The 26,992-nt window shown below is 37.5% G+C and overlaps 1 protein-coding gene across 2 annotated transcripts in view; it reads right to left on the bottom strand.

Moving 5' to 3' along the window:
• The window catches only part of Scg3 (secretogranin III), a 38,816-nt gene that overhangs the window by 2,749 nt on the left and 9,075 nt on the right, over window positions 1-26,992 (bottom strand). Inside the window, exons 7-11 of one of the 2 annotated variants that reach the window (XM_026392130.2) lie at window positions 25,133-25,310; window positions 20,689-20,805; window positions 15,818-15,901; window positions 12,805-12,942; window positions 88-168 (exon numbers count right to left, since the gene is read on the bottom strand). In XM_026392130.2, the coding sequence (XP_026247915.2) occupies window positions 88-168; window positions 12,805-12,942; window positions 15,818-15,901; window positions 20,689-20,805; window positions 25,133-25,310 (598 nt within the window). The remainder of the gene's footprint in view (window positions 1-87; window positions 169-12,804; window positions 12,943-15,817; window positions 15,902-20,688; window positions 20,806-25,132; window positions 25,311-26,992) is intronic. The other variant, XM_026392138.2, reaches the window with a different exon arrangement.

Below are 26,992 nucleotides of genomic sequence, written 5' to 3'. Positions count from 1 at the left end.
ACTAATTTGATTGCAGGAATCATTATGTAACAAGAGCCGTTGGCAAATGGGTGAAGTTTGCAATGTACAACCACACTGAATTCCTACCTTCTTTATTTCCTTTTTTGTCGTGTTTCTTCAACCATTCAATATTTTTTCTAATGGCTTCCAAATAGGCTTCTGTTTTCCCTGCAAAAGATAAAAGAATCATATCAAATAGTCATAAACCATCACTGTTTCTTTTTTTTAAAAGAACATACTAATGTTCAAAACCATAAATATTGGACTTATGGAGCAATTGAAAGGTGATGTCCCTAGCTAGGCAGTGTGTATGTTTGTATAGATGTGTGTGTCAAGCAGATCAAATGGGAAAAGAGTTTAGGAGACAGACCAAGTGGGTAAGCATTATGCCCACACACAAATAAGTACAGATTGATATCCAGGCAGAGAGGAGTTTTGATTTTGTTTTCTAGTTAGATGGATCCCTACTACTGTTAGATTGGGTCACTTCTGGTTAGGGACAGATTTTTCAAACTGAGGTCATTCTCAAGGAGTGAATAAGAGTGGCAAATGCATGAAGACTCTATCACCTCAGTTAAAAGTTCAAATGTGTGGCTTTGTGTAAATCTCTACAAGTCTTCTGCCCAATCCTAGGCAGGAAGCTATAAAAACTCAAGAGAAAGAGGCTGGGTATGGTGGCACACACCTGTAACCCCAGATATTTGGGAGGCAGAGGCAGGAAGATCACAAGTTCAAGGCTAGCCTCAGCTCTTAAGCAACTTAGTGAGACCTTGTCTCCAAATACAGAATAAAAAGGATTGGGGATGTGGCTCAGTGGTTAAGTGCCCTTGGGTTCAAGGGCACCCCCCCCCAAAAATATATCTATCTATCTATCTATATATATACACCCCCTTAGAAAAAAGGGATGACCAGGGATTCACTTTAAGATTCCAATGGTAGGCAGGGCACCGTGGCATACGCCTTTAATCCCAGCGGCTTGGGAGGCTGAGGCAAGAGGATCATGAGTTCAAAGCCAGCCTCAGCAAAAGCAAGGTGCTAAGCAACTCCTTGAGACCCTGTCTCTAAAGAAAACACAAAATAGGGCTGAGGATGTGGCTCAATGACCAAGTTCCCCTGAGTTCAATCCCTGGTACCCCCTCCCCAAAATATTCCAATGGTAGACTTTAGAACTGATTCTAATAAAACTCCCCTGGATATATACATCCCTAGTGGGCTTCCAGGCACCACTGAGCATCTACTCTATGATTCCTTTGCATTATCATCTGTAAGTGAATATTACCAACTTAGAGATGATGAATCTGAAACTCAGAGAGGCTCAGTAACTTGGCTAAGGCCAGGAAACAACAGAGCAGGAATTTGGACTCTGATCTTAGTTTCTGATATCTCCTGCATTATCTGAAAGATAAGGCTTCATCTTCAGATATGGACACAAACTTAGCCTTGTTCTATACTGAAGAAATCAACCATTCCCTGAATTAGGTGGATCCCTAATGCTCAAAGTTTATGCAGAGAGACCAGGTAGTCTGCCTGCCTCCTGTCCCCTCACCCCTCCCTCTTTCTCTCCCCCCTCCTTCTCTCTCATCTAAAAGAAACACAAGAAAACAAAACCAAACAAACAAACAAACAAACAAACAAGTCATGGTGGCGCATGCCTGTCATCCCAGCTATTCAAGAAGTTGAAGCAGAAAACTCTCAAGTTCAAGGCTAGCCGAGCAACTGAGAGAGACCTAAGCAGCTTAGCAAGACCCTGTCTCAAAATAAAAAATAAAAAGAGCTGGGGATGTAGCTCAGCAGGAGTGTGACCCTGGGTTCAATCCCCAGTACAAAAACAACAACAAAATCCAGGGCCTCTGCAGAAACAATGGCTGTCCAGGCATGGAGCAGTGATCACCCCATTCTAAAGTTGCTTTGACCCCTCTTGTCTTTAGTCTACTGCATAGACCTCTTGTTTGACTGTCTGTACTGTGTGCTTAAGGGGCTGTGCTTTGTGCTCCAAAATTCATTCTCATTTACTCCTTACAACAACCTTTTGAGGAAATCCTCTTACCATCCCTATTTTACAGATGAAAAAACGGAGGCACAGAAAAATTAAAGAAATATATAAAGGTTCACATGATTTGTAAGTAGTAAAGCCAGTTTTAAATTTGGGTATTTCTGACTAGAGTCTATAAACAATAACATTATTATTTTAAAATTCGCCAGTGTTCCCATTTCCAACACTGCATTTACCTGAAGGACTTCCTGAGCATCATTTTTCCTCTGGTTGTAGGGTCACCCTTGCCTTACCACTCAAGAGGAACTTCTATGCAAAAAGGGATAAATGGATTTTTTTTTTAAAGTGATCTACAATTTTCAGCCCCTACTTGTTGGGGGAAACAAATGGTTTCAGTAGTTGGAAACAACATTAGATTCAGGACTTTGTTTTCAAGAATATCAGAGCATGTGAAGAATCATGTCCCCCAGGCTAATGCTCTAACACTCAGTACAATCGATGTAGAGATTGTCATTATTACTCATGACTGAGAAGATCCACTGGATTTGATAATATTAACAGTGATTTCTACTAAAATATTCAGTTAAATAAGGATTTTGAATAAGGAAAGAGATTTTGATGAACTCAATTCTATCTAAGATTAGGAGCCATCTCATCACAAAGTTATGGAATGTTCATTTCTGTTTTACTAAGATTTCTATTTGGCCTGACCATACTCTGAGGGCTAATCTTATTTGAAATTCCTGCCCATGCTCTAAACTCACCCATGCCTAGCTCTTCTTGACCAGATAACAACCCTCCCTAAAACCTTAGCAGCCCCTCATAAATTCTGATGTTGGAATCTCAATATATTCCCTACCTTGAGATGTTAAGCCATGCAGATCATTAACCTGCTATCTGCCTTTGTATTATTCTTGCCAGAACCCTGTTAGCTGTAAGTTCCAGCACACCCTCTTGTGCTATAAAACCTTTTTCCTGGAGAGCTGGGGTGTTGTCCTCGGGCCCTCATTTTGGGTGAGGCAGCTGCTGGCCAACTCTTGTGTATACAATTTAAGCTTTACTTTGGCTTAAAATTGGAATCTGTAGTCTTTTCTTTGCATCGAGGTTCAAAAATCTTCATGTAGTGTAGAATGCAAATTTATTATTTGCAAAAAGTTTAAATCAAATTTAGTCTTCTACATAGGACTTGCTTTAATAAAGAGATAATGATAGCACATTAGGTAATTAGGGTTTCTGAAACTTTTTTGAGTTTGCCTGAAAATAATCTTGTTCTTTAAATAATTTTAAGCATTCTTCCCACAATCTAAAGTACAATAACATATAATGATGTGGAAAGCTTACTTGAAAAAGGGAAAACCACAGCTTAGTCTCTTTTTAAATACTGCACTATAATTTTGAATTTAAGAAGGTAAAAAAGTATTATGAGGTTCTAGCATAGTATGGCAGACAATCCCTGCCTGGTGCCTCCCTCTTTTCAGATATATTAATAGAGCAGCCCTCAACTGATGGTAAACTATATTGATGATATCAATATAGTGAATAAAATTTCTTGTATTCATTCTTGTATTCATAAACTGATTGGTACATCATTCCTAAGCTTCCTGTACCTCAGGCAGTCTCCCAGGGATCCTCAGTGTGATCAAGCCCCTGTGGCCCAGGTTGAGGCCTGCTCATTAACACACTACACCGACTTCTTTTCCTTCCCTGTCTCATGTAACTTCCCCAGCTCCTGGTGGTGCCTCCTGGGAGCCCCTTCCAATTCAACTACACTACCTCAGGTTCTTCTCTCAGTATCTCTCTGTTTTGGGGGCACCCAACGTAAGACCCTTTGTTATAAAGGTCTCACTATTATTTTGTTAGGTGGCCTTTTGCTCAGGAACCAATTACCTATAAAGTGGTGTTGAGTTTTTTTTGTTTTTTTTAAGTTGTAATTGGACACAACATTTTTATTTTATTTTTATGTGGTGCTGAGGATCAAATCCAGGGCCTCTCATGTGCTAGGTGAGCGCTCTACCACTGAGCCACAATCCCAACCCTGGTGTTGAGTTTTTAAAAAGAAGTATGAATGAATACAAGAAATTTTATTCACTGTATTGGTATTATCAACCCACAACAGAGAATGAGTTTACTACAGCTTAAAGAAAGCTAGTGTGCAATCTATTAAGAAACTAATACCTTCCGAGTTATGACATAGGATTAGGACAATGTCTGTAATTTAAAATAGAACACCCTATTCCTCTCATTCTTCTTTTTTGCTTATTTTTATCCATAGGACTTTTTACCTTCTACCATATCATATAATTTGTTTTCTTATTGTTGAATGGGGCTCAGTGGGGCACATCTGTAATCCCAGCAACTTGAGAGGCTGAGGCAGGAGGATTGAGAGTTTGAGGCCAGCCTTAGCAAATCAGCAAGGCCCTAAGCAGCTTAGCAAGACTCTGTCTCAAAATAAAAAGTTTAAGAAAGAAAGGGTTGGGGATGTAGTTTAGTGGTAAAGTGTCCCTGGGTTCGCTCCCTAGTACAAAAAAAAAGTCTTTTTGTCTAAGAAATATCTCAATTTCTAATGTACTTTATTCCTAGAACAAAACCTGATACATGTCAGATTCTCAATAAATATTTACCAAATAAGTGGATAAAGGACATAGAAAACAAATTAGAAGATTGCTCAGTGATCATGGAATATAAATTAGGGAAATAATATTTTTTAAAATTGTCTTTTTGTAGTTGTAAATAGACTAAATGCCTTTAATTTTGTTTGTTTTTTATTTTTATGGGGTGCTGTGGACCGAACCAGTGCCTCACACATGCTAGGCAAGCACTCTGTCACTGAGCTATAGCCACAGCCCACAATATTTTTTAAAAGTATAAATAATATAGATCTCTTTTTCTGTCTCCTTTTTTCCTTTTCTTCTTCCTTCTCTGCCCCAGAGAAAATGAATTGTTTATTTGAAAGACTTGAAATCTAATGGATCTTTTCATCTAAATAAGTGTATCAGAAACAACTGAAACACAAATGTGCTAGACATCACAGAACTCTATGTAAAAAGTATTATTCCTATTTTGTTCATGAAGAAACTAAGTTCAGGAAAGTTAAGTAACATGCCCAAGGGGACACATCTCAGTAAGCACTAGAGACTTGTTTTGAGCCAGACTGAATCTTGAGCCTCTAATGAGTGGAGCTAGGTCAAATCCACAGTTTGGACTAGGAGGATTTAGTTCCTGTTGTTTTCAAACTAGCCAAAAAGGCAGTGGTTCTCAAACTGCTGCATATTAAAATCACTTTTAAAATTCCTAACGTCCAGGTTATTCCTCATGTCAATTAAATCAAACTAGCTAAAGGTAGGGAAAAAGCATCAGCATATTTTGTAATCAGTTCTGAGGTCAGTCTAGTGTATGGCAAAGTTTGGAAGTCACCGCCACCCGTACTGGGATCTCCATATGTTTACTGAAGCACTGGTAACAACAGCAATGAAATCAGGTGTTCCTCTGCTCGTGAAGAGAAACAGCTGTTTCCTATTTACATTTTCTTTTCTCAGAGTTGTAAAGCAAATCTTTTATTTTCACAGTGTGCACTGAAAGCCCATGAGAGTCCACTTTGGAAAGCCAAGCTATTTTTCCCCCCAATTTATTTCAGCTTCATTTGGAAAAAAATAGCTCATGACGGAGTTAATATGGAGCAAGCCTTAAAACATATGCTGAAGCAGATGGGATGAGGGCCAGAGTCAAGAGGCAGTCCTGCTTTTCTGTCTGTCCTGGTTTTCAACACTGTAAGAGAAATATCCCTTTTTATGCATGAGTTTGTCCTGACTCTGATAGGCTGCCCTGACCACTTCCTAACTCTGGGGGATGGCAGGGGTGGGGTGGGGTATAGAAATCAACAGGGTTTGCCTATTGAATGTAGTATGTACTAAAGATATTAGATCTTTTAAAAGAGTATTTTAAAAAATTAAGTTTGATATGATGTTTAAAATTATGGCAAGATTATATTATTATAGTTATATTTATAATTACTATAAATAGCAAAACAACTAATATTGGTAATTTTGATGCCACAAAAGCCACAAAGTCATTCAATTCAGGAACTTCTCCATAGTGATGACATTTTACTTGCCCATAAGATGCAGTGAGGAATACTGAAGAGCACTGGACTGGGAGTGGGGACAAGGATTCAAGGCCCAGCTCCATCACTCTCTGGCTATGAGATCCTGAACAAGTCATTTCATCTTCTGGGTACTGCTTTACTGATTTGTTAATTAAGGGTGGATTTGAAAAAGGCTATTCATGGTTTCTACATATGGGAAGAACTTTTCCTTTGCTGTCTTTGAGAGACCGCTCTCAGGCCTGTGCTGAGCTCTCAGCCCCCCTGGTGTGTCAGGGGAGAAGAGTAGACTGTCTTTGGACATTTGTAGCAGAATGCCTTGGGACTTGAATGGAGGCATGAATTGTCTCTTCTTATGTTGCTTAAAACACAAGAGCATTCACATGAGTTAGTCAATTTATTATCAATTTATTAATTAAATAGGCTAACTTTTCTGGCTTAACGTAAAAAAGATGGGGATGATAGGATATTGAGGTGAAAGTTATCTTAGTGATCACCTTCTCCAACTAATTCTATTATCTAGCCATAAACTTGACAAATGATAGCCCTGCAATGAATTTATGGGTGTTATAAAGCTTATTTCATCCCTTGGATGATTTTTTAAAAAGATTTTCAGTGACTCATACATGAGAAGTCAGTGAGTAAGCATCCAACTGGCGCAAAGAGCCACATTTAGATAATGGAATAAAGTTCTAAACATCTTTAGTCTCCAGAGGGTAATTTACTTGAAAAATTAAGCAAATTCATAAATGTGGTTGGAATTAGAATACATTGTACTTTATTGGCATAGCTCTAAGTTTAGAAATAATTATTGAATCATTCAAATAATTGTAAGATTTAGAAATCAACATGAAAAAAAATCTTTGCCGGGCACTATGGCCCAGTGGTTCAGGAGGCTGAAGCAAGAGGATTGCAAGTTTAAAGCCTGCCTCAGCAACTTAGGGAGACCCTGTCTCAAAATAAAAAATGAAAAAAAAAAAAAAAAGGGCTGGGGATGTGGCTCAGTGGTTGACCTCCCCTGGGTTCAATCCTTGGTAAAAACAAAAACAAAAACAAAAAACCCTAATGTGAGTCACTGTAGAAAGCAAGAATCTAGTCTAACTAACTAAAATTATATTCAGGTGAGTGTGTCATTTTTCATCATTGGTAATTGTTTTTTAACATGAAACTTCAACTGAGATGCATGTAGACATGTTCTGTAGATTGAAGTGTGGCATAAATGTAGGGGGGTGTTGTTGTTATTCCTAGTTATATTGCTCATGGGACTCTGTCCAAGACTTGGCATGATTAATAAATATCGATTGCAGTTACATGGGCTAACATCTCACATCCCAAGTCCAAAACAAACTCCCTACAGATATTGTTGCCAGCGCGTTCTGCTAACAATTATTTTCTTAAGCGGTTTTAGCTGGGCCATTATTTCATCCTTTGTTCTATTCTGTAATGCCCTCCAACTTTCCTTCCTAAAGGGAGCCTCTTCTTCACATGCCTGGCTCATCAGTAAGTGGGATCTGCGTGTGCTCACATGGCCTATGTTGTACTTTCCTACACAAGGGGTAAGAACTATTCCTTGGTTGTTTCAAACTTTTTAAAGTCTTCAAAGATAGGCATTGGGTTTTTGTTTTGTTTTTTGTTTATTTTGGTATTTGGAATTGAACCCACAGGTGCCTTACCACTGAACCATATCTTCAGCCCTTTTTATTTATTTTTTATTTGGAGATAGGGTCTTGCTAAGTTTCTGAGGCTAGCCTTGAACTTGTGATCCTCTTGCTGCAGTCTCACAAGTCACTGGGATTACAGGCATATGCCATTGTGCCTGGTGCATTAGTTCTTATGGTCCCTCTCTAGCTGCTTCCTGTACACAGTGCCAGGCATTCAGATGGAATAAGTGCTTATTTATTGCAGATAAATGTCTCAGGAAACCTAGACAACGTTGTCTTCACCCTATGCATGCTTTTATTTTTCTGCCTAGAGATAATGGGTGTTGTCTCTCTGGGTTTTGTGACAGAGAAGTAAAACAGCCCTTGGAAAAAAGCACAAATAATCAACTGTAAGTACAAAGATTAAAAAAAAAAAAACTTAGTATGTCCTTTGGGGGATTAAATATATTTCCCCAAAAAATGTTGAGCATAAGCTGAGTATAAGCTTGGTTTTGTTTTTTCTAAACTGTATTGGAATAATGGGGTCAAGGTAGTATGAATAAATCCTAATTCTAAATAATGGGGTGGAAGGCTAATTTTAACCTTAAGTATCTATATTCTTCCTAATGTTTCAGGAGAGCCATTACAAAGAATAACCCTAGATGATAGAGCTTACCCTCCTTGCTCCCCATTTCTCTCTAATGGAAATCATAACAAAAATGGGAAATATTTCCTTACTATTAATTTCTAAAAACACTGATATGGTTTGGTCTTGAATGTTTCCCAAAGGTCTATGTGATGAAAACTTGTTTCCCAGGGTGCCACTATTGGGAGATTGTAGAAATTTACAGAGGTGGGGCCTAGTAGGAGTTGTCTAGATCACTGGGGACATGTGCTGAGGGGACTGTGGGACCCCAGCCCCTTCCTCATTCTCTTTTGCTTCCTGGCCATAAGGCATGCAGCTTTGCTCGACTATGTGTTCCAAACCAGACGCGCTGCCTCACCATAGGTGTAGTCATGGGGCCAACAAATAATGGACTATGAGCCAAAATAATCCTCTCTCTTTATAAGTTAGTTAACTTAGGTATTTTGTTAGAGTATAAGAAAGCTGACTAACATCACCTATATCCTGTATGGGCAATAGTGGGCCACCAAGAATCATCTCTGGTATATTCCCTTTTTATATGTTTTCTTTTTTTTATTTATATATTTTTTCTTTTTTTATTGGTTGTTCACAACATTACAAAGCTCTTGACATATTTCATACATTAGATTGAAGTGGGTTATGAACTCCCAATTTTACCCCAAATGCAGATTGCAGAATCACGTTGGTTACACATCCACAATTTTACATAATGCCCTATTAGTAATTGTTGTATTCTGCTACCTTTCCTATCCTCTACTATCCCCCCTCCCCTTCCCTCCCATCTTCTCTCTCTACCCCATCTACTGTAATTCATTTCTCTCCTTGTTTATTTTCCCATTCCCCTCACAACCTCTTATATGTAATTTTGTATAGCAATGAGGGTCCCCCTCCATTTCCATGCAATTTCCCTTTTCTCTCCCTTTCCCTCCCATCTCATGTCTCTGTTTAATGTTAATTTTTTCTTCCTGCTCTTCCTCCCTGCTCTGTTCATAGTTGCTCTCATTATATCAAAGAAGAATCCACAAAGTTACAACTATCTTATATTTGATAAAGGGGCTAAAAGCATGCAATGGAGGAAGGATAGCATCTTCAACAAATGGTGTTGGGAAAACTGGAAATCCATATGCAACAAAATGAAACTGAATCCCTTTCTCTCGCCATGCACAAAAGTTAACTCAAAATGGATCAAGGAGCTTGATATCAAATTAGAGACTCTGCGTCTGATAGAAGAAAAAGTTGGCTCCGATCTACATATTGTGGGGTCGGGCTCCAAATTCCTTAATAGGACACCCATAGCACAAGAGTTAATAACAAGAATCAACAAATGGGACTTACTTAAACTAAAAAGTTTTTTCTCAGCAAGAGAAACAATAAGAGAGGTAAATAGGGAGCCTACATCCTGGGAACAGATTTTTACTCCTCACACTTTATATGTTTTCTTAAAAAAAAAAAAAGCAAAGATATCTGTCAGCATCTATTCCTAGGAATCTTTGCATAGTAATATAAGGTATTGTCTTAAGCACTGAACATTCGCCTCAGCAAGATGAAGGACCTAACCTATGTTCTGCTGTGTTCTAGTGAAACACAATCATTGTGCATGGCTTGCTGTCAGAGGGGGTGACTGAGGCCTACTGACTATCCGCTGGGGGAGAGCTGTCATGCTGTATGCTGGTTCTCTCTCAGGCCATGAGCTACCCTTTTCCTGGTTAGCTATCTTTCAAGAGTTCACCACTTATCCTCTGCCTCACATCCATTAGTATAAAAACCTAAACTGGAGCAGGGGAAAACACACCAGAAAATAGCAAGTATTGGTAAGGATGTGGAGAAATTGGAACCCCTGTGCATGCTGGTGAGAATTTAAAATGTTACAGCAATTATGGTAAACAGTATGATTATTTCTCAAAAGATTAAAAGTAGAATTGCCATATGATCCAACAATTCCACTTCTGGATATATATCCCAAAGAATTGATAGCAGGGCCTCAAGGAAATATTGGTATACCAATGTTCATAGCATCATTGTTCAAAAGGTAAAAACAACCCAAAGGTCCATAGACAAATGAATGGATAAATAAAATACAGCATATACATCCAATACATCGGAGTATTATTCAGTCTTAAAAAGAAAGGAAGTTCTGATATGCTACAACATGAATGAATCTTGATGATATTATGCTAATTTCAATAAGCCAGTCACAGAAAGGATGTATACTGTATGATTCCACTTATGTGAGGTACCTAGAGTAATCAAATTTATACAGAAAGAAAGTAGAATCATGGTTGTGAGGGGCTGGGGGAGGAGAAATGAGAGGTAAAAAGTGTTCTGGAGATGATTAGTGTTCATGGTAGCACAATAATGTAAATATACTTACTGTCACTGTGCTGTAGATTTAAAAGTAGTTAAGGTAGTAAATTTTATATATATTTCACCACAATTTATAAAAAGCTATCACTCATCCAGAGTGGACGTACAGGGTCCTCAAATATGGCACAGCTATTACCAGTTCTGCTTTCCCTTGCCCATGACAAATATTATGAATTAATCATCCCCAAAGTCTTTCTAACTGAGCCCATGCAAACTCATATCCTTTCTCCACACAGGCTACTACCAAACAGTTGGAGTGGATATGTCACCTGTCAATGTAAAAGAAAATTGTGACGGTTCATGAAATCCATGCTAGATTACAGTAATATAAAGCTTCATGAGTTAGGAAAACTACATGAACTTGTACATTAAGAAGAAAAAAATTTTCAGCCTGTCTCTAAAAAGGCCCCAACAGCTGAAATAGAAGCAGCAGTAGCAACTTTGGCCACTATCACAACATATTTATTCGTTTTTTTGTTTATTTGTTTTTTGTTTTGTTTTTTTAAATGGTGCTAAGGATTGAACTCAGGGCCTTGGGATGTGAGTCAAGCACTCTACCAACTGTACTATATTCCCGGCCCTATCACAACATATTTGAAGCCATAAAACCCAGGTTCAAGTCTCTAACTATATTTTTATATAAGAAGGAACTAGAACTCCTTGAACAGGAGTTGGTTTCAAGTCTTGTGAAAGGAAAGTGTGAAGTGGGCCCATAATACCCTGTTGTCAGAAAGTAGAGAGGATATGCTAAGCAGACAAAGGAGAAATGAAGGGGAATCCCACTGCCCAAGTTAACCTATCTCCACATCATCATAATTATCATCAACTGCAACAACTTACAGGAATGGAAAATGCAATATAAAGTGTTAATGAAGGAGGTAGTTATTTTAAAAAAGGGAATTAGTTTGTACATTTTTGCTATTATTGAATTACAAGGTATTAAATACATAGCTAGTTTCTTTTTCTAGATCATATTTAGGCATTGTTAAGTATGGGTCTATTATCAAGTGTGAATGTGAACGTGTGTCTATTTGTGTAAGCAGGAGAGACTGGGTGGGGAACTTACAAGTGGACCAAGTAATCGCTCCAAAATTAAGAGCTATATCATGAGCATGACCAGTCCTTGTAGTCTCACATCATATCACAGCAAGAATAAACAAAGTTCATTCATTCATTGACAATGATGGTTATACAAAATAACCAGTGAAAAAAGAGCCCAATGATGTGGTTTCAGATGATAAATTATCTAGGTGCCAAGCTCCCTGCCTCAAGAGAGAGCACTAACCTAGCTATGTTAGCTCCCAGGGAAAAAAACCTTTACATGAACCTACTAATGAGAAATTGGTAAGACATAAGTAGGGTTCCAGTTATACCAAAGAGTTCACTGTATCATAATGACCAAAAGATAAGGTAGGTTTCGAACCACATGTTCACAGCTTCTGGTAAAGACACAAGATTTCAGAAAAAGAGTATCTGAGATACAAGGATGTAAATTTTCTATGAAGCAACAACATAACTTTGTAACACAGGGGATCCAGCTGGGCATGGTGGTGCATGCCTGTAATCTCAGCAACTTGGGAGGCTGAGGCAGGAGGATTGCAAGTTCGAGGCCAGTCTTAGCAACTGAGTGAGACCTTCAATAACTTAATGAAACCCTGTTTCAAAACAAAAATGGCTGGGGATATAGCTTAGTGGTAAAGTATCCCGGGTTCAATCTTAGTAATAAAAAATATGGGTTTTGGAGGCAATTGGACCATTGAACTATACAATGAGGTCCATATTCTTTTCTGACCTGAAATCAAATCAGGGGACTGACAACTTAGAACCTATATACTCAATGAATCTTTTTCTTTGGGTACCTGGAAAAGCTTCTGAAATCCTGGGAAGAAGTAAATTTTATATTGCACAGACATATTTAAGCTATTTAAGAAAATTCGATGTGCTGGATTTGTGGTTTTTACCAGGTCCCTAAAGGTGTTTGTTGTGTTGGAATCACTTGTTAAATAATTAAGGAAATTTGCTTCCCAATTTCATTGCCGACCTAGAGCTGTCAATTCTGTACCTTTTGGTTCATCTGTCTTTCCTCCTGGGTTGGGGCTGTCATCTTTTGTGGAATCCTTCAAAGTTCCATATTCCTTTTCCATCTTAGCGGCTTCCTCCTTGGTACTGTCTGTTTCTTCATGGCTCTTCTCTGATGGCACTGTAATCAGATTGGGCATTGTTGTTACAGCATGATTTCCTATGCGTGCATTAATTCCTAATGCAAAAATAAACTTTATTGAAACGGTACAATTTGAGGTTAGATTTTTTTTTTTTTTTTTTTTGGTGATTATCTAGTTCAACCCTCTACCTCGCTTCACAGAAGAAACTGAGGACCAGAGAAGGAAGAGATATTCCTAAGATCACCCACTGAGTTAACAAAAAGCTGGCCCCCGCTTCCAGCTGTCCAGATTCTAGTTTAGCATTGTTTCCCTTACGCTGCAATATCACTAAAGGATAGATTATTATTATTTTATTTACTAGAGATGGGATCTCACTCTGTTGCCTAAGCTGGCCTTGAACTCCTAGGTTCAAGCAATCCTCCTGTTTCAACCTCTAAGTAGCTGGGATTTGTGTGCCACTAAGCTCAGCCCAGTTATTTGTCCTTTTTTTTCCCCACCCAGTGCTGGAATGGAATCCAGGGCCTTATGCGTGCTAGGTAGATGCTCTATCACTGAGCCACACTCTCAGCCTTGTTTGATTAAAGTAAACTTTAATCAGTGTTGATGATCAAGTGCGGGTATGCCAAGTCCCAAAGTGAATTTGGTGGTCTTGATTCCAAGTGAGAATAACTATAGTTATCCAATCTCAAGGATTTGGGGATAAAGCAGAACTCTCTTTTTACCCTTTCTTCATGCTCCATTATCCCTGGCTATTCTAATGTAAAGAAAAGATTTGGAATCTTGCTGTCAAAATGGAGTAACATTTGCTCACTTCTCACTATATTAAGTAGCTGTATTCCTTCTAGCAATCCTGTGTTGAACTGAAACTTACAACCTGTAGGTAACCACTGGAAAACAATTATCACTAACAATCAAAACTACTCTAAGATTTCATCTCACACCAGTCAGAATAGCAGTTATCAAGAATACAGACAACAAAAAACGTTGGCGAGGATGTGGGAAAAAAGGTGTACTCATACATTGCTGGTGGGATTGCAAATTGGTGCAACCAATCTGGAAAGCAGTATGGAGATTCCTTAGAAAACTTGGAATGGAACCACCATTTGACCCAGCTATCCCATTCCTCAGTCTATACCCAAAGGACTTAAAAACAGCATACTACAGTGACACAGCCACATCAATATTCATAGCAGCTCAATTCACAATAGCTAAATTGTGGAAGCAACCTAGATGCCTTTCAATAGATGAATGGATAAAGAAACTATGGTATATTTACACAATGGAATATTACTCAGCACTAAAAGAATAAAATCATGGCATTTGCAGGTATATGGATAGAGTTGGAGAATATTATGCAAAGTGGAATAAGCCAATCCCAAAAAACAAAAGGCTGAATGTTTTCTCTAATAAGTAGATGCTAATCTATAATGGGGATAGGGGTGGAGCATGGGAGGAATGGAGAAACTTTGGATATGACAAAGGGGAGGGAGGGGTAAGAGAGGGAGTATGGGGATAGGAAAGACAGAGACATCATTCCCCTAAGTACATGTATGAAGACATGAATGGTGTAAATCTACTTTGTGTACAACCAGAGACATGAAAAATTGTGCTCCATTTGTGTACTATGAATTGAAATGTATAACAAATTAGAATAAATAAGTTAATTAATTTTTAAACAGCTAGCAGGAAACTCAAGCTGTCTAACAAACTTATTTTAACCCAATATTTTTATTATAGGAAAGAAGAAATTGGTTTTTGTATTGTGTGAAATATTCCCTTGTGCACTGCATTATATAAAAGTGTATAGATTTTTTTCATATTTGTGGTATAATTTTGTTCCTTGCTTTGGTCTCTAAGAAAGTTTATTAAAAATTGCTTGACATGGGGCCCTGGGTTCAAATCCCAAAACAAAACAAAACAACTGCTTGAGGGCTGGGGATGTGGCTCTGTGGTAGACTACTTGTATGGCAAGCATGAGGCCCCAGATTCAATCCCCAGCACTGCTACAAACAAAACAACAACCAAAAGTTCTCCTTTTAAAATTAAAAAAAAAAAACATCTTAAGGGGCCATACATTATACTATCAAGAATATGTACGTTGGGTTGGGGATGTGGCTCAAGCGGTAGCGTGCTCGCCTGGCATGTGGGCGGCCCAGGTTTGACTCTCAGCGCCACATACAAAACAAAGATGTTGTGTCTGCCGAAAACAACAACAACAAAATATTAAAAATTCTCTCTCTCTCTCTCTTTTAAAAAAATATGTACGCCATTTCTGCTATTGGGGCAATATTAAAGTATAATAATTTGCAATTGTCAGTCCTTTCTCATTTTGCTCCATCCACCCCCCTTGAAAGGAGTCTTCTTTGCACAGCTCAGCTCCATGGTATTTGTTTGCTGGGCTGACGAGGGTTGTGGGTGGAGGATATAGAACTAAGTAACTGAGAAGGAAGGAAAGTCGTACTACATAGAGGCCCAGACCTTCCCAGAGGAGAGAGAAGATCTGGGAGAGAAGGACAGTGTGTGTGTGGGGGGGTGGCGGGTAGATGACCAGGGACAGTATTTTGGAAAAGTGGTGATCTGGGAAGAAAAAAAGATACCTAAAAGAGACTTTTAGAAAGGATTGCTCAGTTTTGTGATGTAACCATCTTTCCTTCTTCACCAGCCACCTCAGAGAATCTTTGGTAAAGACCTACATTACTTTTCAGTGCTTTTTGAGATCAGATTTTTGTGCCATGATGCACCACGAAATACCCAAGGTTATATTTACTTAATTCTATGGTTATATTTAAGATTTTAAGACTTTTTGGAATCTGTAATTCTGTGCTGATATGTATTAAATTATTTATCATGCAAAAGGATTATTCTTCTAAAAGCTAAGTTATTATAGGAAAAATATTTTTAAATATATCCTACCTGGAAAAAGCTTGCTTTTATTGTCAGTAGCATTTTTTTCTAGCTTGTTCTTGGTCTGAAGAGCAATTGTTTCATCCAAGTTTTCTGGAGAAAGGAGGAGAAGAAATATAATTTCCTGAGCGATGATATCAAAGTTTTACTAAAAATGTTTAAATCTCACCAGAAATATCACACTAACAATTCCAAAATATTAATGTTGCTAGCAAGGTGATTTGACCTTATTTTATTCCCAAGAATCATAGATTCTCAGGATGTAAGGCATTTCATTTGAGATTCTCAAGTTCCTCCTTCTACTCAGTTAATTGCAGAAGTTTCTTCTGCATCTCTGTGGCCACTACTAGAGTACTTCCGGGGTTGACACCAAAAGTAGACACCTGTGGTTTTGACCTACATAATACCTTGTGGTTACTGTACCTAGATTTTCCCTTGGGAAACCCAGTGTTCTCTCAATCTCAGAAATCTTGTCTACAGTGGTGACTGGGTAACCCACTCCTGATAACCAGGGTCTTCATAACCCTGATCAATAGTGACTGATTCGATGAACACTTGACTCAATCTAGGTCCATGAGACTCGATGCTAGGACCACTGAGAGAAGGTGGCTCTCTTTCCACAGGGATTGCTATGTGATGAAGATGTTAAGATTAGATTAGGGCTGTCCCAGGCATCTATTTCCCACAGGGAGCAGCCTGTCTGCAATGAATCAACTACTCATGGACTTCACAAACTCAAAGTCAAACTAACCCCCAAACCCTGGTTAACTTTTCAGTTACCCGAGGCCATAAATTACCTTTTTGCTTTAGCCAAACAGTTGAATTCCTGTCATTTAGGATCTTCACTAGGGCCTTGTATAAGGAGGCAGCTAGCTTTACTGTTAGGTAGTCTTTTGCTTTGGTTTGCTTTTATGATACTGGGACTTTTATGATTCTGCTTTTTATGATGAAGTGCCCAGGGGCACTTTACCACTGAGCTACATACCCAGATTTTTATTTTTTAGTTTTAGTTAAGGTCTCACTAAGTTGTTGAGGCTGGCCTTAAACTTGTGATCCTTTAGCCTCGGCCTTTTGAGTAGCTGAGATAATGGTTGTACACCACCATACCCAAATTGTCAATTTTCCTACTCATACTAAGCTGAAATCTGTATCCTTGTTCAAAATTAGTAAGTTCTACCTGGAAAAGCTGTTGTTGCTATTGATGCATAACATACTGCTACTCTTAGTCTTTTTATATAAATATAAATATAAAATTTGAATTTTTGGAAACTTTAACTGTGCTGTCAACTTTGGAAAAAGTATCCCAGTTTACTGTGTTAAGTTGGCATTGTACAGAAATTAACAACTATATTGGTCTAGAAACATTAAACATTTTTTTTCCATTTGTATCGGGGTAACACACTGTATTAAATATGTAAGGTCTTATCTATGTGGATTTGATTTCAGAAACTAATATTCTCTAAATATAAAAAAATTTAGTAAGTTCTAATTTTGCTCTTTGAAGTAACATCACATAAGTTTTATTAGACATGAAGTGTCTAGACTGACATCCACCAGGTAGACAATGAGTTAGAATCCACATCCTAGGCACTTCAATATTCAACCAGTCACATATCACACTTGCTCTTTTAGGATAGATTTTTTTTTTTTTTTGCCATTTGCAAAGAAGCATTTGTAATTAGTCGGTAAAAATTCCATTAGTATTTGGTATAATTTCTCTTCAAATAAACTCCTCCCACCCCACTCCTATTTAGAGTAGAAAAGTAGTCTATTCTGTTGTGTAATGCATTGTTTTCTTCTTTTTGAAATAGTAACGATAGCTGACAAGCTTTGTAATCACCATACACTGAGGGACGAGAACAGAATGCTAAATCCCTGCTTGTCACTGGCTCAGAGGTCAGGAGAAAAGGCTGGTTGATTCTCTCTTGTACCCATACTGCCCTCACTCAGGGACCTGGAGATGGAGTCCCATGTTATCTGCCAAAAATCAGTATGCTAACACAGAACAATACCTGAAAATACAGCTTATATTCTGACTGTAAGAGTTAAATATATTTTGGAGAAAGTTAAGAAAACAGGGTTTTTTGTTTGTTTGTTTTTTAAAGATAGTGTTTTACTATGTTGTCTAGGCTGGCCTTGAACTTCTGGGCTCAAGCCTTCAGAGTAGCTGGGACTATAGATATATGCCACTGCACCAGCTACAGAAAATCATTTCTAAAAGTCACACTTATTATGCTCAGAGATGTTTGGTATATTTCCTTTCAACCTTATAGGTGTGTGTATCCATATATACAAATGTGTGTGTGTGTGAACTTTTTAATTATGTGAGTATAAGTTCCAAAGCAGAGAAAGAAGAAGGGAAAATTAATGAGAACAAAGGCACTGAGGAATGAAACCGACATGCCATTTTAACATAAAGCATAACATAACATACATACAACATTTAATAGTATTGACTATATATCCTTTTTTTGGTACCAGGGATTGAACCCAGGGGTGCTTAACCACTGAGCCATATCCCCAGCCCTTTTTAATATTTTATTTAGAGACAGGGTCTTGCTGAGTTTCTTAGGGCCTCACTAAATTGCTGAGGCTGGCTTTGAACTTGCCATCCTCCTGCCTCAGCCTCCCAAGCCGCTGGGATTAAAGGCTTGCACCACCACACCAAGCTATATATCCATTTTTAACTCCAAAATTAGGATATTTTTATCATGAACATTTTCCCTTGTCACCAAACATATAATAAATGTAATTATTTTGAAAACACAAGTATTTAAAATAAAATATTAATAGTCTAAGATAAAAATAAGTAAATTATTTATTTTAGATATTTTCTTCTTGTGGAACATCTAGTCTTTCTCCTATAAACCAATATCACCCAACAGAACTTTCTGCAATGATGGAAGTATTCGTTTCTGTGCCATTCAACACATTAGCTACTAGCTACATGTGATAACTGAGCACTAGCTACATGTGCCTAGTGTAACTAAGAAACTAGATTTTAATTTTTTATTTAAATGGCAACTTGTGGTTGGTGGCCACCATATTGTAGTAAGAAGCAGTAGGAACACCTGCCTTGCACATAAGCCTTTGCAGCATCCATGATGAATTTGTTCTACTTTTTTAAAGTTGTAGATGAACATAATATCTTCATTTTATTTATTTATTTTTATATGTTACCAAGGATCAAACCCAGTGCCTGACATATGCTAGGCAAGCACTCTACCACTGAGCTACAACCCCAGCACCCCTGATGAATTTCTATAGAACAAATATGAGGAATTCCTGTGTCTGTATCTTATGTATTGATATAAGATAGTTGTGGGTCTGAAAATATCTGTTTTATTGGTAAAGGACTAGGGTAGGCCACAACGCACTGTGTGTAATCTGAACTCATTTTTTGTTAAGACAAAGAAATTACATAGGTGTATATACACACAGAGAGAAAAACATCTAAAAGTATATAAACCAAAATGTTACCAGGATGTTGACATTGTTAGAAATTTTCATTTCCTTTTAAATTTCTTTTTGTGTTGAATGATTTTTCAAAATAAATATGCTCATTTATAATTAAAAAAATCAGTAAAACTATTCTCATGTAGAAAAAGTGGAGTTCATGCAGCATAATTCTGAGTTTCCCTATGAGATTTCTTCCTCCATTTATTTATCCTTCTCCACTCAGAGTAAGGAGCCATGAGGTCTTCCTGCCCAAACCACATTGGGGATGAAAGGTATTTGTTGACAAAAGTCCTTTTTAAAAACAAACAAAAATTGAGTATTTGCAATGTACAACTGAGAATGTCTAGTGCAACTGAGAAGACTGATTTTAAATTATGTTTAATTTTAATTAATTACAAAAACAACCTGTATGTAACATCAAAATTTTTCTGTTTATCTATAAATTCAAGGAATCACGTGTTGGTAACTTTTTTTATAAGAGTCAGATCTTTTAGGCTTTGTAGGCCATACAGTCTGTAGCAGCTACTCAGCTCTGCTGTTGTAGCAGGAAAGCAGCCATGAAACAAATGAATGGCTATGTTCCAATAAAACTTTATTTATGAACGTGGAAATATGAATCTTATCCAGTTTTCATATATGAGGAGATGCTGTTCTTCTTGATGTTTTTTCCAATCATGTATACATGTGAAAGTCCTTAGCTTGTGTGCTATACAAAAATAGATATTGGGCTGGATTTGATCCATGAATGATATTAGAGTGTGTATGTATGTGTGTGTGTGTGTGTGTGTATGTGTGTGTGTGTGTGTGTGTGTGTGTATGTATGTGTGTATACACACACATATATTATATATATATTTTTTTTATACAAGGTCTTGCTAAATTGCCAAGGCTGGCCTTAATCCTGTGATCCTCCTGCCACAGCACCCAGCTCACCCCAGTCCTTCATTTTATAGATGCAGGAAGTGAGGCCCAGCACAGCACAGTGCCTTCCTCAGCTTGACAGAGATAGACCCAGGAGTCAGGACTCCTCTTGACACCAAGGCCAGTGCTCCTTCCTCCTCACCATACAGTCTTCAAAGGGGAAAATCAAGACTTGTTAGTCCCAGCCTTCCAAACACAATTAAAAAAAAACTAATAAGTTAAATTGTAATATGATTGCCATCATGGAGATTGTTAGAAAATGTGAATAGGATTAAATATGATAAATGTGAAATATCTGTACTCAATTTAGATCTATAAGGAGTTGAAAACTCTGGTTAATTCGGTTTGTAGGTGTCATCAAACTGGGCACTTCTGGTTATCAAGTGATTTGGGCTGTTTGGCATAAATAATCAAATTATTGAGGGAATTGTCATCAAATTCCAAATTTACTTTGAATAATAAAAATACCATAGTATAAACAAACTAGATAGGATTCTCACCAAGGTAGGAAACACCTTCTTCCGGAGAAATTGTGCCATACTTGACCATCATCTTCACAAAGTCAATCAATGTCTTCATGATAGTAATTAGTGTTTCTTTCTCTTTTGCTTCTTTTTCTATGTAAAAAGACAAAAATAACTCAAAGGAAACAGTAGAGAATAGCTAGATTTTTCAATTTCAATTTATTTTATTTTATTTTTAAAATTTTGGTACTGAGGATTGAACTTAGAGATGCTTAGCTACTGAGCCACATCCCCAGGCTTTTTTCAATATTTAATTTTTAAAATTTTTTATTTTTATCTTTTGTACCAGGGATTGAACCCAGGGGCACTTAACCACTGAGCCTCATCCCCAGTCCTATTTTTTTTTTTTTTGGTATTTTTTATTTAGAGACAAGGTCACACCGAGTTGCTTAGCACTTTGCATTTTTGCTGAGGTTGACTTTGAACTCACAATCCTCCTGCCTCAAACTTCCGAGCCGCTGGATTTACAAGTGTGCTCTACTGCACCCAGATTCAATGTTTAATTTTGAGGCAGGGTCTCACCAAGTCCTTAGGGCCTCAATAAATTGCTGAAGTTGGTCTCAATCTTGCAATCCTGCATTAGCCTCCTGAGTTACTACTGGGCATTCACCACCACACAGCTCAGTGTCAATTTATGAAGCAGAGCATCTTATTTATTTATTTATTTTTCTGGTACCAGGGATTGAACTCAGGGGCATTCAACCACTGAGCCACATCCCCATCCGTATTTTGCATTTTATTTAGAGACAGGGTCTCAATGAGTTGCTTAGCACTTTACCCATGCTTAGGCTAACTTTGAACTCAGAATTCTCCTGTGGCTCCTGAGCCACTGGGATTACAGGTGTATGACTCTGCACCCAGCTGAAGTATATAGCACTTATTAAAATATTTCTCTCTACATTTATAGCTAAAACCATACATATTTAACTTATGAAATTTTAGGGCTTGATTGGAATTCAGGGCAATGTACAGCTATACCAAACTTTTTTAGAAATGGGCAATAATAACTTTTCCATGAAGCTTTAATTTAATCTAAAATACTGCACTAATAAGTATTAAAGAGGCAGTTTTCAACCTGAGATGACATGAACCCAAATGGAAGAGTAGAGGACTGATTAAGTAAGTGGTAAGTTTTCTAAGGTAAGAATGATTTGTGTTCATTAATTAGGCTTAATTTTCTTAAAAGCACTTTTAAAAAAATTGTAAGTTGGGTTTTCTAACAGTAGCTTACATTGCTTTTAAACTTTTTTTTTTCATTTGAAATAATATATACAGATAGTAAAAATATTCCAATGATCCACCAGTAAATAAAAGTGAAAAGTAGCAATCTCTTTCTCACCCCTGCCACGGGTAACCACTATTAGCAATTTCTTGGGAACCTATGGTATTTGACATACTGTTCTGCATCTTAATGGAACAAGATGGCCATTGATACCATGAGTAGCTCAGAAAATATATTAATTCTAAAATCAGAAAAAATATTTTTTCCATTTTTGAAGTTAAAAAAAAACAATATCTAGAAAGGAGTCCATTTTTTTCTCTCATTTTAGCTGCCATGAAAAATTTTCTCCAAATATTCCTAGCCTCTTGCCATTTTTTTCCCATCCTCCCATCAGATGTAATTGTTAGGTAATAGCCATTAGTCTAGTTTTCTCAACGGTGGGGATTTGGACCCTCTTTTTTCCACAGTGTTATATATTCCAAATTTGAATTTTAAAATTGACAGAACTGTATGTGTTTATCATGTGCAACATGATGCCTTGAAGCACACAGACACCTTATGATTAAATCTAACTAAGATATGCATTAACTCACATAGTGATCATCTTTGTAACAGGAACATCATCTTTGTAACAGTAGTTGTAACTAACAACTACTCTCTTAGCATTCTTTAATACTGAGGCAGTTGGAGATGGGAATAAGGAGATGTTGGTCAAAGGATACAAAACTATAACCCAGGGTTTATCAGTAACAGAAATGACATTTTGGTTTTCTATCTGTTTTTTATTTCTCAATTGGTTCAGGACCTTGGGTGAGGAAGACAGGTACTAGCAAAGACGTCAGTATAAGTATTTAAATTAAGATTATAGAAAAATAAAGGCAATAAGGAATCAGATAAACTAAAAGATAAAAACAAATAAGGAATATTCCATGAAGTGGAATTTTTTAAATATCAAAAAACTCGTAGGTAGGGAAGGAAGAAATGTGATAGAAAAAGTAGGGGAGAGATCCTGGGAAAGAACTGGTAAATAATTGCAGCAATCACATGGTTTGTTCCAGGTCACCTCTGTACATTTGGTATCATGCCAACGCTCTACACTGATGAGAAGTGACTCACCAGGATGACAGAGGTTCTCAGTTGGGCATCTGCCAACCAATGGGGCAAGATGGCTTGGAACGGACACTCAAGACATACCACCCCTACAGACACTGGCAGAGGGGCCAGTACCATCTGGCCAATGTCTGGAACTGAAGGACAAAGGATGTTCTCCAGGAATGAAAGCTCACTTTGAGGTCCTTTCTTCAGGGAAATAGATTACAATGAGAGAAATCTTTATACAAATGTTCAATGGGGGCCTGCATTTTTTGAAGAGGGCAAAGAAAAGCCATTAAGGCACTGCAGGGCATTTGTCTTAACAATAACAACAGAAATGTTGGACATTATTATCCTCTTTACAAATTAATCAAAACAAAAACAACAACAACAACAACAAAAAATCATGGACCAAAAATCTTCCAGTTAACTCAGTGCACATATGAGAGAGGAGATGAGGACACATAAGGACTTTGTTTAAAAACAAAACAGTTTCCCAAATGTGTTTTGTGCTTCTGGCTTCCTCTCATCCAAAGTCCATTTTAACTCATCTGAAGGCGGGAGCTGAATATGTCTATCAGGCAATGTCTTCAGTAATCTAAAGAAGGGTGAATTAGGTTCCATACACACTTCCCACTAAGAGAGGAAAATGAAGAAAGCTTTTAAAAAAGGTTTACTGAAAAGTGGCAGGTTTCCTTATTGTTGTGTTTGCTTATTTTGGTTTTGATAATGTGATGAACTTAGAAAACATTATGCTAAGTGAAATGAGCACAGAAAGACTGTAGGATCTCACATAGTTGGCCCTCTGTATTTACAGGTTCTATATTCATGGATTCATTTAACCAGGGATTGAAACTATCCAAGAAAAAGAATTATGTCTTTTATTGAACATGTATAGATTTTTTTCTTACCAATATTCACCAAACAATATAGTATAATAATAATTTATATAGCTTTATTTTTTATTCAGTATTATAAGTAATCTAGAGATGATTTGGAGCATATAGGAAGATATGCATAGGTTATATAAAAATGCTACATTGTTTCATAAAGAACTTGAGCATCTGTGGGTTTTGATTTCTGAGGGTGATTCTAGAACCAACCCCCTGAGGATACTGAAGGAACAACTGTGTATGGAATTTGTAATAGTTAAACTCATAGATGCAGTAGAATGGTGGTTGCCAAGGGATAGGAGAAGGGAAAAATGAGGAGTTGTTGGTCAAAGGACATTAAGCTTAAGTTATAGAAAATGAATAAGTTTGGAGACTATACGGCATGGTTACTGTAGTTAACAATATTGAACTTTACTTGAAATTTGCTAAGAGGCTAGATTGTAAGTGCTCTTATCTCAACAACAACAACAACAATAAGAGAGAGAGAGAGAAAAGAATAAAGAAAAGGAAGAAAAAGTGGTAATTATGTGAGAAGATAGATATGCTAACTAGCCTGATTGTAGTCATTTCACGATGTGTACATATATTAAAACATCGAGTTGTGCATCCTAAAGATAAATTTTATTTGCCAATTACACCTCAATATAACTGAAAACAAAAGTTACAATAAGAATTGAAGCTTGAGCTGGGGTTATAGCTCAGGGGTACAGAGCTTGCCTAGCACATGTGAGGCACTGGGTTTGAGTCTCAGCACCACATAAAATAAAATAAAATAAAATAAAGATATTGTATCCATAAACAACTAAAAAATTTAAAAAATATAAAGAATTGTGCCTGAACTGGGTCAGGGCAGGAACACTGATTAATCACCATAACTGCACCTGATTCTTCCTAGTACTGTGTACACAGCAGATGTTCAATAATTGTTTGCTGAACAAATATAGGAGTGCTCTGTTAACAAAAAGATCAAATTATCCAGAAACCCTACATTTCCTGAGTACCCTTTCCTAAATATTTCCATTACTTGAATGCTTGTTTTGGAAAAAAAAAAAACCAAAATAAATAAAACTGATGTGAACTATTTTTCCTAAGCTTACAGTGTATGTCATTGAGGATTACAATTGGAAACTGAAAACAGGAACTTATAAAACCACCCACACACTTCCTAGAATTACTATTTATGCTCTGCATGGTCAGAAAACATAGTGGTTACCTGAATCAATACTTTTCAGTAGTGCATAGAAGTTGGGGAAATACTGGAGTTCCTCAAAGTTGTCTTCTCCATAGGTTTTAGTTCTCCTTTCCAAGCCATTTGTCAAGGTTAAGGTGTTAGACACTGTTTCATCATTTTCTCCATTATTAAAACCATCCTGAATTGCTGCCATTGGAGTCTCCAGTGAGGGGGAAAAAATCCACACACACACATACAAAAGCCTTTGGTTAGAATCAACACAACTCCAGATTAATTCTTTTCCTTATGGTGCCCTTGAACATGAAATGCACAGATTCCTCTGTGAAATGCATTCCTCTTTCTCAAATCCCTGTGGGTTCAAACTTATTTCTTGGCATGCATGCATCACAGTTACATGGAAACTGAAAAAGGTGTTCTCCCTTGAGGAAGACCCCCTGAAGACTCTGGCTCCTGTTCAGGGGAGAAGAGACAGGAAATCTTCAATGGTCCTGCTCAGCCAAGTTCCCCCTCTAGGAATCCTCATGAGCCTCTCTTCACAAAATTGCCCTTCCTTGAGGACTAATTCAAATTGTTCATACACTCTAGCAAGGGGGTGGTACAGTTACAGGAAAGCCTTTCAGAATGTTTAGCAGGAGCACAACAAGTACATTTGGGAATTTCTGGATGATACTTTAGGAGCTGTCGGGATGGATGCATAAAATTTTTTTCTCCCTAGACCTGTTTCTTCTTGGTGTTCACCATCTTAGTGAATTCACTGTTCAGTGGACTACACAGAAATCTAAGAGCTTTTCTTAGCTCTTCTTCCTTTCCAAATTCACTTCTATCAGCAGCCATGTTGACCCTCCTTTCAAATTTTATGGCAAATTTGAAATTTCTCTCTCCACTATCTCAAGCAGCCTTGGATCTCTCATTTCTAACTGGTACACCACCCATTAAAATCTCTTCTCAACACTGAATTTTCCATATTGCAGCCAGAGTTATCTTTTTAGTTGTTGGATCACATAGCTCTTTTGCTTAAAATCTGTTATGGTTTAGATGTGGTTTCTCCCTGCAAAAATTCAGGTTGAAATATGACTGCCAATGTAGAGGTGATAGGAGGTGGGGCTTTAAAGACATGATTAGGTCATAAGAGTTCTGCCCTCATGAATGGATTAATATTTTTCTTGTAAGACTGGTTTAGTTTTTTTGAGACTGGATTAGTTCTTATGGAAATGCTTTAGTTCCTGTGAGAGCAGGTTATTAGAAGGTAAGCCTGGCATTTCCTCTCATTCTCTTGCTCACACGCCTACTTGTCCTTCTGCTTTTCCATCACCACTGAGAGCAGCTTGAAGCCTTATCAGAAGCTGACTAGATGTTATGGCCTGATCTTCAGTTTTCCAGCTTCTAAAACTGAGCTAAATAAAGCTCTTTACATATTACCCAGTCTCAGGTATTCTGTCACAGCAATAGAAAATGCTACCAAATAACCTTTTAGTGTTTTCCCATGTCTCTTACAAAAATATCAGAAACCATCCATGGTTCATAAGGCTCTATATGGGCTGGTCTGGGTCCACTCCCCCATCTCAGCTGTCACTACCCTCTTGCTGTATCAGTCACACTGTCCTTGTTTCAGTTGCTTGGATACTCCATACTTCCTTCTCTGCATGCTGCCTCTTATGTTTACATGCTAACCTGTATTTGACCTTCAATACTCAGCTCAAATTACTTCCTGAGGAAAGCCTTTTCTGAGCCTAAGTGCAGGACAGTTTCCTTTTTTTTATAAGGTCTCATAGAACCATGTCTTTCTACAGAGCACTTACTGCAATTGTGATTAAAATGATGATTATTTGAAAACAATCTGCCTTTTCCACTAGACCTTAACCTTCCTTGGAAAAAGAATTA

This window comes from Urocitellus parryii, chromosome 6 (assembly GCF_045843805.1).
Source record: "Urocitellus parryii isolate mUroPar1 chromosome 6, mUroPar1.hap1, whole genome shotgun sequence".
NCBI lineage: Eukaryota > Metazoa > Chordata > Mammalia > Rodentia > Sciuridae > Urocitellus > Urocitellus parryii.
This window is presented reverse-complemented; position numbering and strand designations above follow the sequence as displayed.